The sequence below is a fragment of the Rissa tridactyla genome, chromosome 2 (assembly GCF_028500815.1).
Source record: "Rissa tridactyla isolate bRisTri1 chromosome 2, bRisTri1.patW.cur.20221130, whole genome shotgun sequence".
NCBI classification, from domain to species: domain Eukaryota; kingdom Metazoa; phylum Chordata; class Aves; order Charadriiformes; family Laridae; genus Rissa; species Rissa tridactyla.
The window spans coordinates 95,266,415-95,288,650 of record NC_071467.1 but is presented as its reverse complement, the minus strand read 5'-3'; the positions used below and the strand labels follow the sequence as shown (position 1 = coordinate 95,288,650).

Genomic DNA, 22,236 nt, shown 5'->3' with positions numbered 1-22,236 from the left:
TGTTTTAGGGATGTTTTTGGTCAGAGTTAGGTTGATGGTTGGACTAGATGATCTGAAAGGTCACTTCCAACCTAGGCAATCCCATGATTCTATGAAGCGTTTCTTATGGACACAAGAGCTGCAGTAGAAGAAATGAAGAAAAATAAATTCCAGAGTTAACTGCTAGTCTAAGGCTCAGAGCAGAGGGAGGACACAAGCTGAAAGCTCACTGACAGATTAGCAGAGGGCGGGCACAAACACCTGTCTCACAGGAGCACCTGGCACGCTGCCTGCTGCTTGGACACAGGTACCACTTTCTCATCTTGGCGGCGTTCACAAGGGGAAAGACTTGTGTAGGTGCCCAGCTCCAGAAACAGTCGCTGGCTGTAAGTTGCAAGTAAAAGGCTTAGGTATCACCCTCCAGAAAGGGAGCTCCTGGACCCTCTCCTTGTGTCTGCACAGCACAGGGAGACAGGTACCCAGGTCTTGTGCCTTGCATGGGGAGCTTGGACATCTCACCCGGGACCACAGAGCTCATTGGGACACCTCCGCATCACGCACCACAACACTACACCCCAGAGTCCTTCGAAGATTTAACTCTTCCTTGCAAGATATGCTCAAGCAGAGAGAACGCAGAACTAAAAATCAAGATGACATTGAAAAAAATTCAGTTTGCCTATGAATGTAGCTTCTTTTAGCACGCTCCTGGTAATTTAGGCCAGCCAGACGTTCTGCTTCAGGCTTGGTGCAGGTTCTTCTGGCAGCCTACCCCTTTCCTGCAGGCATTGCTAAACCAAGTGGTGAATGTCTCCAAATAGTAATAAGATAAAAGAACCTTTAGACACAAGTGCCCTCGCTTCAGAATTACAAGAACACAGAAGAACCTAGTACTTCAGAAAAAAATATCTACTGTTCAAACTGTAGGCACCTAGACAGCCCAATTTCAGTAACTGTTGAGAATAAAACCTCTGGCTACATTTAGCTATGTCTTTGCACGCTTACCAAACTTTACATCCTTCCATTCATTTTTCATACCAGAAATTGCTGTCTGGTCTTCTTATTGAGGAAGCCACCAAAACCACAGCATTTTCTTGCAGGCAGTGGAAACCCGAGCAGCTACTGAGGCAAAACTTGTGCACCTTCCTTTCCCCTGCAGCTGCCTCCCCCTTCTCTTTTCACCCTCAGGAACAATGTCATCATCATCTCAGCTTTCTCTGCAGTGACAAAATCAGCACAGGAGAAGGTGTTCAGCACTTTTGGCTGTAATCACCGGTCAAGCAGCTGTTCTCAATCCCCTCTAGAGAAAACTGGCCTATTTGATGAGTCAGCTTCCCCACTGGCTTACTCTGTCAGATAACAGGCAGGCCTGTGAGCTACCAGGCTGCCAACCTGCAGTCGGTAATTTCCAAATACATGCAAAAATAACCCTCAGCTGCAATGATGCTGCCGTTTTTGTCACAGAAAGTGCTTAATTTGGTAATATCAACGGGAAAATGTCCAGGTATTACCAACTATGCATGCAAGCTTTAGCAGTGGAATGGAGCATATATTGCATAAGATGAGAAAATAATAGGAATAAAATATAATCTGTTTGAAAAATGCTGACGATCAAATAAATTGTTTTCAGAGCGGACATGGGTTTAACTGGAATCTTTTAGAAATACTATGTGTTTCTCAAGTATAAGCAGTGCTGTTCTTCATTACCTTCAAAGCTGTTCTTGAAGTATTTTAAATAATTTACTGACCAGAATAACAGCATCTTTCTCTCCTGAAGTGCTTACAGTTTATTGTGAAAGCTTTTAGAAGAAAGGAAAAAGGAAGAGAAATATAGAAAGACCGTTCAATTTTTTATTTTCTGTGGTAAAGCTGGAACAGGCGCCTTTTGCTTCTTCTCCACCCATACTGTATTTTTCAAACAGAGATTTTTGCATTAAATTAAAATGTATTACACAACTTGCATTTCCAAACCAAAGATATAGATCTCTCTTCTCTTGGAACTCATAATAACTATATCTTTAGATGGAGTCATCAGTGTTCTTTCTGTTAGCTATTCTTGGTTATCTTCTGCAAAACAGGAGCATTAACAAACATTGCTCACAGATTATATGGGCACCTCACTGGACCCGAACCATCAGCAGAACTTCCCTTGCTTAGTGTCCATCACTTCTGTCACGCCAAATTACATGCCTTCTGAGCACAGATCCAGTTACAAAAGTCTGGCAGCTCTACAGTGCCGCTTGTTAGGAAGGACTGATGCCATGAGATTGCTACGCTAGCAGAAACATCCCAAGTGGATGCATCTGACGTTGGCAAAAGAGCCCTTTAGCCAGCCCAGTTTACCACAGTCAGAGGGCTGTGTTTTTACTGGGAGCTCTGGCAATATAGCTGTGCTGATTAAGGCTTTGTAACATAGCTAGTTCCTAATCTTGGTCAGCCATCAGAGTTGAAAGAATGTCCCAGACCACGGGACACAGAAATTACCGTGTCAAATAAGGCATCCAGTTTCTGTTTCTTGAAACAATTAATCTGAAATGCTAGAAAAGATCTGAGATCATGTCCCTTCTAGCTAATCTTTCTCCTTCCCTTGCTCCCTCCCTGTGCATCTGTGGGGCTTTGGAGCAATCTCATCCCCCAGCTAGTTGGTCTGTTTCTCTCGTGAGCTCACTCCAGCTTGTTCCTACTCTCAGTGAGATTATCTAGCAGTGAGTTCCATATATTAATTATAAATTCCCTCAAGCAACGGTTTATTTTCAACTTCTGGATGTCCTGTCTCCCAGTTTGATTGAATATCCCCCTTGTCCTAATGACACAATACATAGCAACCTCTGGCTCACCTTTCTGCCTTCAGCTTCATCTTTCTCTGCCGCTTTCTTTAGGGATTGTTATACATATATTTCCCCTATAGATATAAAACACAAATCATAGAAGATAATACCAGAGGTTACTAGGGAGCATAAGTGAGATTGAATGCAGTTTATTCCTCTGTAGGAAGTTTATTTCAGAAAGCCATTTAAAATCCACATATTCAAATAAAAAGGCTCACAAACATACCTCATCATGTATGCCTATATTTAATAATTGTCTTTTAATCACAGTTATTGTCTGTAACAGTATCTTATGCACATGAAGAACACTTTGAATATGAATTCCCACCCTAGCTCAGAAAAGCCTGGTATTGCCAACTCTGAACTTCAAGGAGCCTTTAATTTTAGAATATCCATCCTCAGACTAATGGGTTATGGAGACCCCATGCGTGTGGACAAATTCTCATTCTGAAGGGTTTGTGACTGCAGCCGCTAAGACCTAGGACTTTCAGTGGGCTCTTTAGCCCGTTGGTGGTCATTCCTGTTCCCAAAGGATCAAACAAGTTACTTTGGCCATAAGCTCCTTGCTTCTAGACTGTGGTATTAGTTTGCTAAGGTTGGGAGATTTTTGAAGATTGTCACTGGGAGCAATAGCTGACAGAGACACGTCCATCCACTTGCTTCTGTAAAAGAAAGGAGGTTTTTCATGCTTCTATTGGATCCCGGTAGCCTTTTTTTTATAGCTGTGTAGAGAGAAACTTAAATCACTTGAGGCAGTGTTTTCAGTGGGTGGTAGATAATGCCTAAAGATCACTGGTATTTTGACAAATCAAAGGTATTTTGATACCTGCACTATTTAGATAGCAAGTACTTAATTTTTTGCATAGCTTATACTACTTTTACTAAACTATCGGGAAACAAGTAGACATTGGTCTCTCAGTGAAGACCAACCCTAACAAAGATATATAAGCACAGAATGAGAAGTGATTTTTTTTTCCATACCTGCTGACTTTGAAATAGTGTTTTAAGTGCAATCAGCATGAAAACAGTAATTCACACATGCGCACCACGCTACTTATTCACTTATTTCCATTTCTGTTGCAAAAATATCAAAACTCATTAGAGATCTCTATGTTGCTTTATCATCATTGGCTTTACACTCCCTCCTGATCTTTCCATTTGGGTGATTTGATTTCCTCAGATAACCTAATGTCTTTTTTGTAGGTGTAGGTAAATAGATCTTCCACAAATCTGTCTGAAATCCTGCCACGACAGGTAGCCACTGCCACGTGGCTACCACGACAGCATCTTGCAGAGACAGACCTTTACAGTCTGGGGTGCTGCAAAACCTCTTGCTGCCACGTATTCACACAAAATCTGCCCACTTTGAGCATCCTGAGGACCAAAACATAAGAGCAGAAGAAACACAAGGGGCTTGGAGCTTCTCCCTGCCCAGACCACAACCCAGCCCCAGCAGGGGAATGCAGAAGCCACGGCTCTGCATCTGCCGTGGTGCAAATGTGGTTCTTCACAACTCAGATCTGCTAATGGTGACTGCAGCCCAGGCTGGCATGGAGATATCCGGCATTCAAAGGCGCACACAGCCCTCGGCAGCTCTTGCCCTGTGGAGATGCTCAGCATCACTCTGCGTCTTTCCCCTCAGCTTGTCTGCGTTAGCTCAGTGTTAAAATTAATTCATTGAGCAGGGTATTGTTGGAAGGAACAGAGGAAGAACCTGGCTGACCTCAGGCTTGTGGCAAAGAGTTATTCAGGCACGGGCATGCAGGAAGCCACTGCCCAGAGCTGGCGTCTGGGAAGAAGTATTTTGGAGAGGCCACCGCATCCGACTGAGGGAAGGACTGTGTTGATCATGGCTTAGCTCCCAACTCAGTCACAGACAGACACAAGCTTGCCAGATTAGCAGCTTTATTGATTTAGACCTCAAAAAACAATGTCTCTGTAATGTAGCCCTCCTCTTCCTGCCTCCTCTTCCTCCCTCCCTACATGGCCTGAACTTCATTACTGGAGGTCTGGGTTCTCCTGTGGACTTTTTGTAAGAATCCAGGGCCTGATTTAGAGAAATCTCAGGTGGTTTACCCCAAAGCCTTCCTTCTTTAAGAGTAAAGCATCGAGATACTCATCTTTGTGAAGCTTACCAAAGGAATCACCAGCTCCTCTCTACAAAAAAAATAAAAATAAAATAAAATAAATTGGAGGAAACATAACAAAAACAAACAAAAAACATCTTTAGTAGAGTGAAAATGACATCCATCGCAGACAGGTTTGCTGTGATACTTGTTCTTTTTAATGTGTAGAACGTTAATTTCCATTCCTAAAGACTTCTGGTTTGGCCAGTTTCCAGTAACAAGGCCTCTATTGTTATCTGAACCGCAATCTGCCCTAAATCAATTTTTAAAGAGGTTTGGTTTTTTTCAGTAGATATGCTGTTGCGTACTTTGGAAATACTTGAGCATGACATGCTCTTTGCCGGTTTGTTAGGGTTTTTTTAATTGTATTGTCTATGTGAGCCATGAGATGTCTTTGTCACACATCCTTTTTGTATTTTTTAGGAGCACCTGAAAGCTTTTGACCAGGAAGTAAATGCATTTGTGGACTACATGTTCGGACCTCGAGGTAAGGTTCTCCACCTATAGCCCTTTTAGGAAATATTACCTACCCAGAATACTACTCAAAAATATTCTAATAAATAGAAGCAGTCAAAATCTTCTATATGAATAATTTCTCATTGAAAAATGTAGACGAGGCAGAATCACAGTATTTACAGGAACACACCATTATTGTAGGAAATCTATCAATGCACTGCATTTGTAGAAAGCCAACGGATTTTTGTTTTGACTGTCTGACATAATATTATCTGTAATACAAATTAAAACTAATCACATATTATACTGAAGGTGAAAGAAGAAATGCAACTGAATTTTTTTTTGAAACTTAAAAAAACAATCAATAGAGTTGAGAGTCCTTTGTTTCTGAGAATATCAAAGGATTTCAGTTTTAAATGCTAATGTAGATTAAAAAAATTGAAAGCCTGAATTTTTCTAAAAGTGGAAGATCTGTTTGGGGACTGATTCTTATTCATAATCCAGTTATTTTTTGGTCCAGCTACCTATCAAATAGTCTAATTCAGAAGGATGATTGGAGCAAAATCAAGAAAGGGCTTTTAGCAGCCTGCGGGATCACCAATAGACGGAGCAGGAGAACAGATGTGCCTTTCTACTTCCCATTCTTGATTTCTAAAACAGTTTGGACAAGAATAACTTGAATAACTGTGGCTGGGAGGTGCCTCATGCTTTGTTACGGCTGAAACAAGTAACGGTCAAAAAAATCCCAACCCAACCTGAAGTAGGAGTGCAGAAAGAAAGAGAACGGCTATGAGAAGGTGAGGATGGAGCACGGTTAAGAGAGCCAAGCAACTAGAGGAAAGAGGTATGACAGGAGTTTAGAGAGCAGACAGTCTTCAGAGAAGGTCCCTGTAAGGCCACCTTGCCGCTGGTAGGGCTGGACTTAAACATTCAACTTCGGGAACAGCCTTGCAAACTTTTCCCCATGGTTGAATACAGAACAGTTGCTTGTGTGGATGGACAAATGCTTATGTACTATCACTTTGTTGCAATAACGTCCTCCAGGTCCCAGAAACTGTTCTTGCTTAATTAGGAGGACAAGGGAAAGAAAATTATAGCATTCTTAAAACCAAGAAAATTGTTTTTTTTCTTAGCTGGCTGGCCGGCTACAAAACCTTTTCCCTCATCTCTGCAGTAGAGTAGATGTGAAGCTTGAAAGAAAGATTTCTGGTGAAGAAACACTGAACAGCTTGGGAACTGCATCAGAAGTGATTAAAACAGAATAAGTTTTATTATGGCTTCTACAATAGTGCATTTTAATATTAACAAAGAAATGCGATCACAAGCATAAAAGTAGTACTTTTTTTTTTTTTTTTCCAAATGGACATGATGTTCTCCTTCCTGTCTCTTTCCTCATTGGTCCAGAACAAATTGTTTGAAGGAATGAACTGTAGTTAATCCAATGCAGAATACCACACAGATGCCTTTGGGCTTTTAGAAAGCACTTCAGTTAGACAAGTATTATTTGTATTACTTGCCAAGTACATCGCAATCCCTCTCCAGACATCAATGCTGAAGATAGCATTTGTTTGTCTGTGCCTCTTCACTGTGATCTTTAATTTAACTGGTGGTATAATGACACGGTATCAGCCATTTCGTGAATAACATAGCTCCCTCCAATGTGTTTATACATGTAAATAATTCACAATAAACTGCAAACAGTTTTCAATTGGATAGAATGACGCCACAAATGAAAATCCAATGAATTCTTAAGAGCTTCCCCAAATGTCTAAAGTCAACAAACCATTCCCCTTCTTTCTCTCCACCAATTGTCATCTACAGCGCACACTTCATTCAGCAGCAAGATGGCTTAAAAGGAACTATAACAATGCTCTATTCTTTTAAAAAATCAATCCCATATTTAAGATTTATATTTTAGGTAGTAACTCCTGAAATACTGGTATCACTATACTGGTTTTAGTCGTCATTACCAGATGCAGCTGAGGGCATGAGAAGAGACAGAAAGCCACACGCTAGTTCCTGGAGGCGATCTCTGCTCACATTGGTAGCACCAGGTTAACACAAGCTGCAGTACTGCACTACTAGGATAAGGGGCGTACCGTCAAAGATCTAAATTTGATTTATCTATAGGCATATTTTGTGCCTTTGTTCACTGGTGTCAGCTGGACTTCGTACACAAATTTATCTCAATGTTTGCTTTTGAACTAGCAGACCAAGTCCTTTTCGATCAGGGAATAGAGGGCACATACATGCCCATCAGTTGCATCTCTTAATAAGAAGTGGTCTTACAATTTGGTGTTGGTCCATATTATTCTGCATAGGAGATTATCTAGGCTCAAGGCAGAATGAGAAACAGTGAAATAGCTATATTGTTTGTTAAGAGAGCATTTTTCCAGGGTCACATTCATCTGCAGAGTATTGTTTGCTGTTATGCAAAATTAAGGAATATTGAATTGCAGGAGCCAAATCTAGTTAATTGGTTGCTTGTTTCATCTGTGAAAGAAACAAGAGGTGGTCAAGAATAAATGTATTTTAATAAAGTTATGAAAAAGTAATAAGCACTCCTCCTCTCTTCAACTGAGCATGAACAGTAGCAAGGTGTTGGTGCAAAACCGTCTACTCTCTGCACCTGTAAAGGTCTCAGTCTACTCAGATACCAACTGGCCAAAGCTATACAGAAACCTGAACTAAAACGGTTCTAAACCTCACTGATAAAAGCATGATACCTTTAAAGAGCCTGGGAGGCCTGCCACTCATTTCACAGGAGCCAAGATTTCGCCCCAAGGATCTGGCATATTGTGGCCGGTGACCGTCAATGAGCTTATTCATGGAGTGACCAGAGCTTGTGGGCGCCTGCTCCTTTCCCTGCCGTAGTCCAGCGCTTTCACACTGTGGCTTTATTCACTGCCTTGGTCTCAAATTCAGATTCTGTGTGGGTTCAACATTGTAAAAGTAATTCTTTCTCCTGTTGACAGCGTATCTTTACAGTACTTGAACATGGAGAGCGAACCATCAGTCAACAGAGATACTTTTGATCTCTCCTTCTTCTGAAATACACTTCCTTTCCGTTCCCTTCCTGCCACATAAAAACCTCCCTCTTCTTGTCATTCAGGGATAAGCGTAAGTGGAAGCAGAATAGTCATGTTCCCTGGCTGCTGTTTATAAACCACTTTCTGCCAATAAACCACTTTCTGTCTTACCCTTCAAGGTACCAAGGTCGGGGTGGAAAATAATCAGTGAGGGTACACATGTTAATAATTTCTCTTGAAATGGAAATAGTATAGTTCTTAAAAATACTCGACATGCTGACCTGAACAAGCACACGAGTTCTGCTTTTGTGTGGATCAGCCCATATGCTCGTGGCCACTCACAGCAGAGTGAATACTTTCTGAGGGCACATTAGGGCAGCATTTAATGCTGTTTAGTTTAATTTGTATTCTTATCTCTTCCAATTACTTTTCCTCTTTGAGCAAACATGCTGGCTCATTATGTACCGATGCCAGTTGGCTTTTGTGCAAGTAATCTTTATACACCCAGTGTTGCAATCCTTGGATGGGGAGACCCTCTCCAGATAGCAGCCTTGCTGACATGACTGCTTTCTACATCTTCATTTAGGATATCAGTTAAATCAATTAAATCCTTATGCTCCAAAAACATACACTAGATCAACACATGCATAACCTTCACCTGTCCTATGACTCCTGCATCCTGTTTAGAGCCCATATGTGAGGAAAACCTGTTTGGAGCCCACATGGGAGTAGAAGCTCCTCAAAAACATCCATTCCAGAGATTCACAAGTGGCTCATGAACTTTAAGATGACTGTTGGGAGTGTTTTACTCTCACACTGAGGTAATATTAAACAGACATTGAGATCTGAAGACAGAAAACAGGTGTTTTAGCTTGGTAATGCACAACAAAGCAAGGCCATCCTAAAGGAAGGATGGTGCTTTGTCAAAGATGGTTGTGCTGTCGTGACCACTTTCATCCTGCACCTCTCCTCTCCTAGAGACTTTTGGGAATCCAGAAGGGAGAGTCAAAACGAGGAGTGCACTGGACTGCCACAGTAACTTAGGCCTGGTTGAAAGTCTTTCCTGCAAAAGTGCTAACATCCTACGCGGAGCCCAAATCCAACAGATGAGAGTTACAGCCACTGGGATGGAAGCAAGGTGGCAAGTGGAGGGAGACTGTAATGAGAAAGAAAGCTGATGTTCATAGCCCTGTTTGTAAGCAGATGAACTCACAAATCTCACTGTGTATACCTGTATGCATATGTTTCCGAGGAAAGAATAGTCAGAATACAGTACAGCAAAATTGCAATTGGCAACAGTTTGTTAAATGCTTGGGCACATTTGGTTTGTGCATCATCCATTGCCCAGTCCTTCCCCAAATTCAACACAGGTGGAAAAATAGTAAAATGTTTTTTCATGCACTCTGAATGCCTTTTCTTCTTTTACAATTTTTAACATAATCTTGGTCTTTGTAAAAAATAAGTAATTTAAAACCGTTTCTAAGAGCTGAAAGAAGTACCGTGACCTGCACAATAGCTTCTCACTGACTTATTTCTTCACTTACTCCATAAATCATAACAGATTTAGAGTAACTTTTTTGAAAAACTAGCCATGACGTCCCTCATTCTTTTCATAGATAAATATCTGAAGATCGTTGCTGTGGAAAATTAACTCTAAATTTTGCTCCATCTTAACAAAAAAAAAAAAAAAAAAAAGAAAAAAGAAAACACTCCTTTCGCTCATGACATCCAGTTGCTCACAAGACAACGAAGCGGTGCCTCCAGATTGGCATACAGGATTAGGCTTTGCTCACATACACTGAACTATCTGATTACTGCCAATGGGATTACTCGTGTGAATAAGGCAAGCAGGATTTGACCTTAATATTTCATTTCAGGGCTAGGCAAATGGGGCAGAAACTGTGAAAAAGCAAGCCCTTGCCTTGCCAAATAGCTTTGATAACCATCAAACATTTGCCATTTGTTTTCCATATTTAGTGGTGTTTTGAAAAATCCTCCCCTTGTATAAATGCTTTCTAGCAAACGTTATATACCTTCATACTTGTATGACAAAGGCAGAATTGAAATAATATATGAACTGGCAACTTTACATGCATACCGTGTATTTAATACTATCTGCAAACTGCCCATGGAGCAGATTGAGATACGATTTAATTAAATATTAAGTTAAAACATTAAATTACGTTTTTAAAAGCATATAGGAATATTTTCTTCTTCTAATTTTCTCTTTTCTGTTAAAATGAGGAGATTTAAGTCACCTGAAATTATTAGGGAATGTCATGCAGTTTCCAGCACACATTCCCGGAATAAGTACGCAGTTTTGGGGAGGGTAAAAGCAATGGGTAGCTCTTACAAACAAAGCCTGGCAGATTCTCTCTCATGCTTTTAGCAAACTTTTTTCACAATGCGATCTGCCTTATTTTAGCAATACTTTACCATAGCCGCCTTAATTGCCTGCTGCATGTGTTTCTTTCCAGATACCAGGGTTAGAGGATGGTTCCTTTTGGACTCTTACCTTCCCACGTTTTTCCTTACTGGAGCATACCTACTCTGCATATGGCTGGGCAAGAAGTTCATGAAGGACAGGCCTCCCTTCTCTCTCAGGGCTCACCTCATTGTATATAACCTTGGGATTACACTGCTCTCCTTGTACATGCTCATAGAGGTAAGTGTTCTTCCATGCAGCACGGCTGAGAAAGGTGAGCGATATACAGTTTTTAGCAGAAATATCTTAGCAACGGACAATTTTGCTAGAAAATTTAACATCAACAGCAAAGTAAATGTAAGATCAAGAACAGTCCCTTCGCAATTGGACAGTGAGTTGTACAGTAGCTTTTCAGCTTAGATCTCGGCGTGTTTTAACTGTCCCCCCTGTGCTACAGTCCACACCTGGGCACTGCTGGCTGCTACCAGGACAGTGCCTACAAGCACGAATTTGAACCTGCAGCAGTCGCTCAGCTCAAATGTGGTGACACCTCGTTTTTCAGCACCCATGAATATGCCCATGGATTGGGTTTTATTCATATGACTGTCTATGGAATGATTTTCCTATGTACAAATGCCCATGCTGAAATGTGAACAGATTTCTAAATGAGAGTAAGTACTGATTTTTTTATGGTATTGGCAATTCAGTGTTATTTTTCTGCTCTCCTGACTAAGAAGCCTTCGTCATATAGTCAGACGGTAAGAGACGCATGTTAAAAACCTGCTACTTCAGCCAAAAGCAAGTGCTGTGGGACTTGGAGGCTGAATATGGTCACACAGATTATTTCCCAATTACTTATCAGAGGGGAACATGCTCACAGAAACTGGAATCCGTTCAGAACCAAAAGAGAGGTTTGAATGCGTCTGATGATTTTGCAACAGCAGAAGACTTGAACAGTGCTCCTCAGCAGACACACATGTGTTTTCACCTTCCCAGTGGGGAGCAAAAGCCAAAAGTCGCTATTTTGATATTATTTGGGAGCTCCTCATTCTCAGCCTTGTGATAAGCGAGGTACTTTTAATATTAAAGCGTTAACATCCATCACTTGCGGCCCTAAAAAACAAACACTAAAAGACAAAAACAACAAAACGTTTTCTGACTTGGTTTAAAGAGTGACCCCGGGCATGTGAAGCCCTGGCTGAAGGAGGTGCTTCATTTCATGGTGTGACCTGCGGAGGCGTGAGCTGACATTGCCGCCTCGCCTGCGCAGCCTCACAGCACTTCTTGGCCCCTGGGCTCCCGGCCACAACAGCAGTTTCCACGAGAAAAACAAGGAGCCACTGTTCTGCCAAGCTGGAGAAGAGACTTTGCAGAAGCCAAACAAGACCCCCAAGATTTCAAGTTTTAAATTAATTTGAGCTAAACACCGGGTGACTGCCCTGGTCAAAAGGCTGAGCAGCAGTTTCGGTTTGCGCCTTTGTGCAAAGGACCCGTTGTGCTACACGGAGCTACAGAGCTTCCTCCCGGCCAAAGCTCCTGCTGGCTTCTGCGGTTGCTGTGGGTGAGTTGCCGAGAGTGCAGGATCAGGCCCAGAGCAAAGGAGAAACCAGCACAAGTGCTGGAAGTTTTGACGACACCATACTGATTGTCCTCCAGAATCTAAATTAGCACTTTGATGTTTAAATCCCCATTTTGCTTGAAGGTATAGAGTTATCTGTCCTCAGTAGCAGGACTCAGCAAAAAGGATTAACTGAATACAAAAGCACTGCTCCCTTCCCCTTGCAGGCTGATTTGGCCTGCTACAAGTAAATAAACGAACAAAGAGAATTTTAGCAGGTCTCACTTACGTGAAGCAAACTTGGGTTTTGGCACCTTTACACCTTTGTAGGAACTTTGTTGAGCCAGCTCCCATTCAGCCACCTCGCTGCCCAGTCCTTCCTGAGGCTAACTGTGCTGCAGATGATGGCTGAGTTGTGTGAGTCCTTGGATCAGTCCCTTTAGACCTTGATTCCGTAGCTGGAAGCTGCTGGTTTATGCCTCCCCCAGGCTGCAGCTGGGCACAGCTGGCAGTGGCTCGTAGCTTCACAGTCCACATTTTTTGGGAACCCGGGGGGACATCACGATTGATCTGCACTGCCAGCTGGTTTACGGCACATTTCACTCTCAGCTCTAGACTGTTAGCCAGGCTGGTTTTACACTGTACAAAACACTCTTCTGTAATTTTTCGTGGTCCACTTGCCTGGTTCCTATCACAGCTTCTCTTCTCCTGTGGAGGAACAGAACAGCAGTCAAGACTTGCAGACCTGCCTGAGGTAGCTTGCACATCCCTGCTGAAGGAAAACAGGCAAATGGGAGAGCAGAAATCATCTTCAGTACTCAATAAAGTTATGGTGACTCAACATTTCAAAATGTCACATTTCCAAAGCTTCTTTCCGGCGCTTATTCTCTCAGTCCTTTATGGACAGTAAGCTCTTTAAGGCAAGATCTACCTATATTTAAAGCATTCTGCGCAGTGGTTTCTTATGTAAACAGAGCTGATCCCTCCAGAAAGTATGATTCAGGATTAATTCCTAGAGACATCTATAACAGTTATCATATTACTCCATCCTCCCACTGCACCCAAACCCCTCTGGTCTCTCTAGCAGAGGTAAATCACAAAATAATAAGCTCTATAGTAGAAATAAATCAGCCAAGAAAAAAAAAAAAAAAAAAAAGGAAAAGCAAACCAGTTATTGGCATTGTTCTTATCTCTTCTTGATTTTGTTTATAAGGTGCCACACACGTTTTCTCGTGATAGCTCCAGAATAGAGTGGGTGCTTCTTAGACATGCAAAAGAAAAAGTATCTCATTCAAAAGAAAGGGTCTATCTCCAAATGCAGACTGCCCCACATGACGGCTTTAATGAGATACACAATAAACCAGCTGAGGGGGGTACCCGTATTGCAGTCTTCATCTCCTGACCTAGTTTAGCTGCCCCTTGACTACAGTTCATTTGTACAACCTGAAGGCAAGAAGACAAAGAATATAGCAAGGAGTCATAATAAAAGGGCTGTTTTTAAATTTCCAAAGGCAGATTCCTCTTTTCAGCCAGAGCTCCATGCGCTGCATCGTGGGCATGAAGCATCTCGGAGCCAAATTTAGCTCCATGAGCTTAGAGGTCAACCAATCCGTAAAGTACTTAGAGTTGTCCTGGAGCTGTTCCTCCAAGATGTGCCATCAGCATCAGGTCAGGTATCCTTACTGTACCTGAAGGACCCAAAAAACAAACCCAGCTCTGCCCAGCCACCCTTATCCTACTGAGATGTCTCAAAACTTTTGTGTCATGAAAGAGTTACGTGCCTTTGAAGGCTTCCCAGAAGAGCAGTTTATTAGACCTTAATTTGGACATCTGAGTTAGGCAAAGATATTTTCTTGAAGTTGTCAAAGGCACTTACCTCTCCCCACTGAATGCAATGGAGAAGTGGTGTACTTGGGTTTGGAGCATGACTTTTTCAAGTACCTGAAACTTAGACGCAAGTCCTGTACTTAAAGGCAGACTGCAGGAGCACTGCCAAAGGGGTCAGAAGACAAATCCCTCCACCCCTGCCTCTTCAAGGGAAAGCTGCATCATAGGTTTGCTATTAGATGGATATTCTTCTGTACCATTAAGTGTTCACAGACTCAGATCAAGTCTACCGATTCAACAGCAGCTTTCCCCAGCAGTAAGTATCACCTCTGCCTTATTTAAATTAAATCTCAGCTAGTCATCCAGCTCTCATCCAAGTCCTTTGGTTGATCAGGCACTGAGAAAACCAGGACACTGGCACCATCTGGGCAGATTAAAAAGAAGATCTAGAGATATGTGTCATTAGCATAGGGGTAGCGTGATGTCTCAAACTGCCTGTATCCCCAGGTAGCTTCACAGACTTCTTACAAATCCATAGGATTTGTAAGCAAGCAACCACATCCATGTGGGGAAGCAGGACTTCCATGTAAGGAGCCCTCAATTCAGAGCAAAGGGGAGAGAGCGGAACTGCACAAGTACTGCAAGCCCAGTGCATTAACCTTTTTAGTGAAGCCAGAAGAAAAGTTTTTTACCTTACAGGATTAAAAAAAAGGAGTTTCTAGGAGCTTTCTAGGAGTTTCCTGTTTCTAGGAGCTGAAAATTCACCCCACAGTAAGTCAAATTTCTGAATTACAGTAATGACATGCAGAACCATAAGCACCAAGAAAAAATGAGGATTCCCAACAGTATCAGAATTGCCTTATCTGTATCCTCTGACAGCAGGGAAAGGTCACAAGCACAATGCTGGCACGATCAGGGCCACTAGCCACCGTTTTTAGCCCTACACATTGCAACTGGGATAACATCTTACAAAATTGCCAGAAATCCCAGTAGAGTGCCTGGATTTGGGATAACTGTGGGCAAAATGAAAGGTACAAACCAGAAATAAGAGGAGCACTTCAGCTCTGCTTTATTCCATCATCCTAGTGGCTGACGCGAGAAAAATTTGCTTCCTAACTTTGCAAATGTTAAAAAGATAGAGGTTGAGTACAGAAGGTCTAAGTTTAATTTAAATAGTGCAGGTGATGAAGAAAGGTTAAAAAAGAACATAGATCCTAGTTGATTTGACTATCCTGGAGTTTTATTATAGAAATACAACTTCAATATAATATTTTAAATTTTTTTTAAGATTGTAATAAATTATTTAGTCCTTCATTAATTGTCTAAGTGTTAACGAACGTAAATCTAGCAGAGGAGAAAGGAATGATTCTAGATGTATGGTGCTAGATTCTAGAATTGGTGCTTGAGGTGAAGGTTTCTTTTGAACTAATTCTTTAATTGGGACAGAAAGTCTGTCTTAACCTTAGGGGAGCAAGAGGAAAAGAACAAAGTGAGAAACCAGAATAAATCAGGTGTGCTTTTCTATCATTTAGAGGGGAGAAGTGAGAAAGACAAACTGGACAGCAAAAAGGTTGCTGAGAGTGCAGCGTAACGCGGTGAAACGTAAGGACCAAAGCAAACAGATTTTTTGAGTGAGTAAGAACTTTGTCTGGATAGAGTTAAATTCCTAGATGTTCTTTGATCTTAATCAGATAATTTGTTTGGAGAACTGAGGAGCTGACTTCGCTGTTCTCACCTGCAGTTATTGTAACGGGACACATTGTCCTCACTTCTCAGTTTTCATCCTCTGAGTTCTCCGTGTCTTTTCTACTGACCTTTCTGAGCTCTGCATTTAGGTAAAACATTTAGCCTGCTCATGAAAGAGGCAGTGCTCTGGATCTCACCTGCCCCACACAAATAGATTTCAGCAGAACTTTATTGGAAATCAAGAGTAAAATTTTATACAAGGAGGTTTGGTTTTTTCACATGTGCAAATCTTCCGATACAACCACTGGTACTATATAAAGCAATATACAGAAGCTATTCAGAATGGGACATGTAATCAAAGATTCATGGAAAATAAGCCTGGAAGGGATTTGGTTTAGCCTATTTCACTATCCCAGACAACAGCAATACACAAAAGAATCTGCGTTCATAAGTTCAAGTAATTTTGAAGTCATTAGTTTGCTAATCCTTCTAGCAGCCTCCTATTTACTTAAGAGGTATTAAATAGAACCAGCTAGGAGTTTCTCAACAACAGGGCTTTACATTTGAAAGAGTTTTTGTTGACAGAAAAAAAATTCAGATCCTTATCAAAACTATAAGCTTTCTGACCTCAAAATAAGAAGAAAGCATGGGACCATTTACTTCCTCTGTTCTGGAATAACCAGCATCCTTCTATTTCGGATACCTGGGCAGGATGGAGCCCAGCTGTGTATGTTGCAGGTCAGAATAGCAAACCCCAGTTGGCGTATTATGAAATTAGTCAATCATTTTTTGGGCCACCACGCATGTAATTACTGGACCTCTAACTAGACCCCATGGAGAGATGGAGAGCCTTACTAAGGAGTAGCCCAAAGCATGATCTTTACATTTCCGTCCCCATGAAAAAAAAATAAAAATCTTTCTGCTGCATCATAGAGACGGATAACAAAATATTTCCCATTCAGCACCTGTTTCTTGTTTGGCACAACACCATTACTAAGTAACGCTACGTTTGGGGAAACTGAGGCACTGGCCAAGCAGCAGGGTTGGGATTAGGCTCCTGGAATCCTCCAGTCCTAGGCTGAACAATCTCACCCACGCTGCTTCCCTGTGGGCCTTATGATCTTGCCTTAAACTACAGTTTATTGCAGATCTTCAGGATACAGGAGCAGCAATTTGGAAACACAGGCTGTTCTGCATCTCAGCTATTCATCTGAAATTGGGATTATACCACAATTCTTGGGGACTCGTCTAAAAGCTGGCAGCCTATATATAGAAAGATATTCAACAAATACCATTCACAGATTATTTTACTATTGAACGTCCTCGCCAAAAAACCCATCTGAAAGCTTTTTAGGTATTGTTTAAGAATGATTTAAGAAGTCAAGGATGATTAATGGTACCTTCCCCTATTCATCTACTCACCACATAAAAGCAGAGCATGCCTTCACCCCAGCCTCTTGGGGATGGGAAGATAATTCGGATGTTGCACGCATTTGGAACTGAGCCGTGTTACAGTCAAGGAGCTGATTTCTCCCTTTGAGAACTGAAAAAGGAAAGTTAGGTGAGATGATGAATATCTGGCCTCCGTTTTTAGACATTGATAATCTTATGAGGTGTTTCATTCCAAAATTCACTTAAAACAAAGAACGCAAAGGAAACAAAGTAACTTCTCTCTCCTTCCCGAGTCACTGACCTGAGCCTTTGCTTACACTCCGTTTCTTTGGGATCTGACCTGCACATAACTGCTTTAGGAATATTTTGTCGAAGTCCAGAGACCTAGTGAGGAGCTGCTGTTCACAAGGACCAACAAAAAAACCTCCTCCTACAGCCAAGGAAATAGGTGATTTCACAGCACTGCAATTTCGACCCTTTGATCCACTACCATAGATCAGTCTCCTTAGTTTAGCAAGGCCTCCATTTCTTGAGGACAGGGGTCAGATCAAGATGTTTTAATTGGCCTGAGGGCTGGAGTCCCACAGAAAACCCAGTAAAACAACATATACATAATAATGACAAGAGGCTTCTTGTTCCTTTTTTTCCTCACAAGGACACTAGTGTTCACACTCCTGTTCTGAACTGTTGAGAGGAATTCCAATTATTTGAATGCTGATTCCAATATTTGGTTTTGGCTTCCTCTTCTGAACTATTTCACAGGTACCAAGTTGTTGCAGAAGCCTGTTTAGGGAAAAAAATCAAGGCAGATCAAGCTGGAGATTACAGTCATGAACCAGAAATCAAAGGGGATCCGTTCGGATGGTAAAGCGATATATGAAAAGCTTTGCTGTAGTCTTGATTTTGGAATTGTAACTAGGAGGTAAAAACTTGGTGAAAATAAATAGTGAACGGATGTATACACATTAGTACAAATAAATGAACTGAAAAATTAGAAGGGTGGGTGTGGTGGGAAAGATCTGTGCATTTCCCTGAGGCTGCAAACAGCAACCCTCTCTCCGGGCAAACTGAAAATATTCCAAATGCCTTACAAGGCTTGCTCATCTTCCAGGTGCTGGTGCCTCATCCTCTGTCTTTCTCCTGCCCTGGGACAAGGCAGAATACCTTGCTGCTTCCAGACATTTTCTCTCCGAGAAAGCCCAATGTGCACAGAGCTTTTTCTACAACTTCAAGAGCACAGAAACCGCAGTCAGTAGAAACAGGAATATCCATTCAGAAAATATCATTGTTTTCCTTTCTAGTTTACCTATAGAGGACAGATGCAGAACCAAGCTACAGCTGTGAGATTTTCAAGGCTGAAACCTTGAAAGGAGCAGGGCTCAGGCCCCTAGGTCAGGGCTCTTTGTGCTTAGTTTGCTGCTCACCATTTTCTGGCCCCCTTCTGCTGAGATTTCTTACAGAAGAACCAGCTCTCACTCCTGAAGAACGTGATTCCCCATTTAAAAAAAAAAAAAAAAAAAAAAAAGGCAAGAGTTAGATGGCTGCAGCAAAGCAAGTGGTGTGAATCCTTGTGCTGTTTGTACTTGAGCAGATGAGTAAAGGTCATTTGTTGGTGTAACAACTGGAATCTGTTAAGAACATTAGAGCAACAGCAAAATATGAAAACTTGAGTAATAACAGGATGTTGCTACTTAGTATAAGTTTTTCACAAGGCAGCATTTTCCTCTTTACGTGATCTGTGTTTCTAAATAGCTTCAAACAATGCGTGTGTTAATATTATTTTCAGGATAGGTTGCCAAGAACGCAAAGCATTCAAAGAACTGTTTTCTAGAGAGAGAGAATTTGTATTTTGAAAGACAGAGGGGATATCTCGTCTCTTTAATACATCCTGTACTTGCACCATCTCTGCATGATTAACAGTACCACCATCTCCACAGTCCTAAAGTGCTCAGCATGTGAAAGGGAACATAACTGAAACAGTAGCAAGTAATGTATGAGTTTGGTATCGGAGAAAAAGAGACCTAATAACTGAGTATCTTGTGTCAGGGTACCAGCTTCTGTTCCAGATAGTCATCTGACTCGTTTGGTACCACCGGTTAAGCTGCTTACCTTTCACATCATTGATAGCCAACGTGAAAGTCATGGCTGAGAATCACGGGAATTGCAAAAAATTACTCTCTTCCTTCCAAGTTTCCCCACTTTTTTTTTTTTTTACTTTTTTTATTAGGAAGTTAGATAGAAATCTTGAAAATTAACTTGCAAAGAAGATCAGTCAAAACTCAAAGTGGATTCTCCACTTTTCCCTAAAGGAGACCCAGCAGTAGGTAAGGCACCTACAACAGAGAACAGAAATGTTGAGCTCCAGAAAAGCTGACATGAAAGAGTAAGGTTAAGATAGCCAAAACAGATCTTCGCTCTAAGCTGCTGGCTCTTCAAACACAGAGGCAAATCAGAGGGAACTCTTCTGCCAAGTGAAATGGCTGGGGAATAGGCACACAGTGTGACCGGCAAAATTTGGCATTACACAGAATCATGGAAGAGCAAACAAAAGAAATTAAAGAAAACCCTGCAGTCAGAGTGGTATTCTTACCCCAAAGCTTGCTCTCCATTTGCATGCTGACCAATTGTGACGAGCTGCAGATTTCTCAAACGCTATTTATTTATTTTATTTCTGAGCCTAATTTAAGGGGGTTTTCATCTCATTTTCCAACATGAGCGCTATGAATGGAATACTTGAGGGGAAAAAACAAAACAAAACAAACTTGAGATACAACTAAGCAGGCCAATTCAGCACCAGCAGGAAAGTTTCCTCCTTTGACACACAAGAAAACAACACACAAAAATAGATTTTTGAAAATCAGCCTATTGTAATCATATACAAATCTGAACATTTGCAAATCTTTTGATCAGCATGTTTTAAAATAGTAAATTTTTCTACCAGATTTCTGTGAACCAACATTTCACAGAAATGTAACAGAAGATTTTATGAGGTTAGGTATCTTCAGCAAAGCAAAAAAAAATGTGTTAGTTGTTAAAGGAAGAGAAAAAGAGGTTGAAAGAGTAAAGTGTTTGTGCAATTGGAACCTGAAAAAAGCAGATTCCCAAAGATACATTAAGAGAGGAATGAACAAATTTGAAGAATTTAAGCAGAGGAAAAGTATGAATTTGCAGATATAGAATGCAACAGAATCAACTAAGTTAAATTGCTTTAACTGATCTTGAAAGAAAATGTTAAGAATTGCATACCTTTCGTAAGGTAAAATTGTTTAAGAGCTTTAGATTAAAAAACTTTATAGGCACATCATATCCAGGCTAGGATCCAGGATGCTGCCTCCAGCTGAGCTGCTGACACTGTTTGACCATACTGCTCCCAGCCAAGAAGATGACAATTCCATTTTCTTCAGTATTTGTCAAGTAACAAGACAGAGTTGAGAGCAAACCTTCAACAACAGCCTGTCAATAATGCTATACTTGCTTTTTCTAAAAAAAAAAAAAAAATCTCAGTTTGGGGATCACTCAGTCACCTCTTATTTGCAGAGAAAATCCAAGGCAAGAGAGTGCACAAAGGCGGCACTGAGAGGAGCTACCCAGAAAAGCCACCATGCAGTAACATCTCCCCATCCCTCACGAAGCTGCTACCTATTGCCAGCTACAGTGTAGGCACAGAGCTGGGGACCAAGGACATGCCACAGGAGGGGACAGCTGGTGAGCTGCAAGCCCTCTGCCTCCTACTCAGAGAACAGAAATAACCCCTTTTCCACTGCTATTTGGAAGATAATACGGAAAACGGGGAAACGAAGTGGCATAATTTGCTTTTCCCCTCAAGGAGTTTTAACTCCCTTCTCTTCCAGCACCTCTGCAGGTTATGAGAGCTGGGCAGGTGTGACCCGTGCCTCCCCTTCCCACCCTCCTGCCATGGCAGTGGGGGGGGGGGGGGGGAAGGAGAGGAGCCCAGACATCCCAGGCCTGCAGGCACAGCACCCAAGCAGAGGCCAGCTTGGCAGGACAAGCTGTGATCTCAGCTGCGCAGAGCACTTGCATGAGGACCTCTAGCTGGCTTTTTGCCGCTGCCCCTGTTTTCAGACTCCAGTCCCATCCTGTTCGGTTTGGTGACCCGCACATGCTGTAGGCAAATCCACCGAAACACAGGCTGTTCCAAAACGGAGTGGGCTTGTTTCAGCTGTTACGTAGCAGTTATCTGCAAAACACTCCATAATTGTCTTTTCATCTCTCTCTGCAATATCTATGCGTTATTTTAGCCACATACACGAACTATATTAGAATTAGAGAAATAATCACTGAATTGCAATTTAGAGGAAAAATAATAGGAGACGTTGTCTCTCCAGATTTTATTGCTTTTTAACGTGAATTTATAAGCAGCATTCTGGGCTATTTGCTAATTCTCCAGATAATATTACCAATAATAATTTTTAAATGTATTTACTTTGGGAATTAGTTCACTTTGATTACTAAGAATCTCTCTGCTTTGCTTTTGTATAGACTGTCACACGTTCAACACAGGAGACTAATTTTCAGTCTGAAGTGGAGGGAAAAGTCCGTACAGACGCTGATACACACCTTCCCCATGAATGCAGTGCTAGAGTTGAAAGCAACTCACTTCTCACACCATCTTGCAGTTCCACTTACAGCTTAACAATTTGATGTACTTCTCCCACCATCGCTCACTGCATTCTCCGTAGAGAGGAAGACAGACCCCAGAATATGATTTGCTCAGTTTGGCCTCAAAACCCGCTTTTCACACATTCAAGAATAAGCAAGACCTTTTTTTTTTTAAAAAAAAAAAAAAAAAAAATCATCAAAGGGCTCTACAGAGCATTTATGGGCAATAAATTATGCTCCCTATTCCAAAACAGCTGCTGAATGCTTTAGGTGGTCATTACTGTAAAAATATTCCCTATCAAAAGCCACCCTA

At 41.5% G+C, this 22,236-nt stretch overlaps 1 protein-coding gene across 1 annotated transcript in view; it reads left to right on the top strand.

The window, feature by feature from the left end:
• ELOVL2 (ELOVL fatty acid elongase 2) overlaps positions 1–22,236 on the top strand; it is a 48,601-nt gene that overhangs the window by 19,287 nt on the left and 7,078 nt on the right. The window contains exons 2-3 of the mRNA XM_054191825.1: positions 5,357–5,417; positions 10,893–11,080. Coding sequence (XP_054047800.1) covers positions 5,357–5,417; positions 10,893–11,080 — 249 coding nt within the window. The remainder of the gene's footprint in view (positions 1–5,356; positions 5,418–10,892; positions 11,081–22,236) is intronic.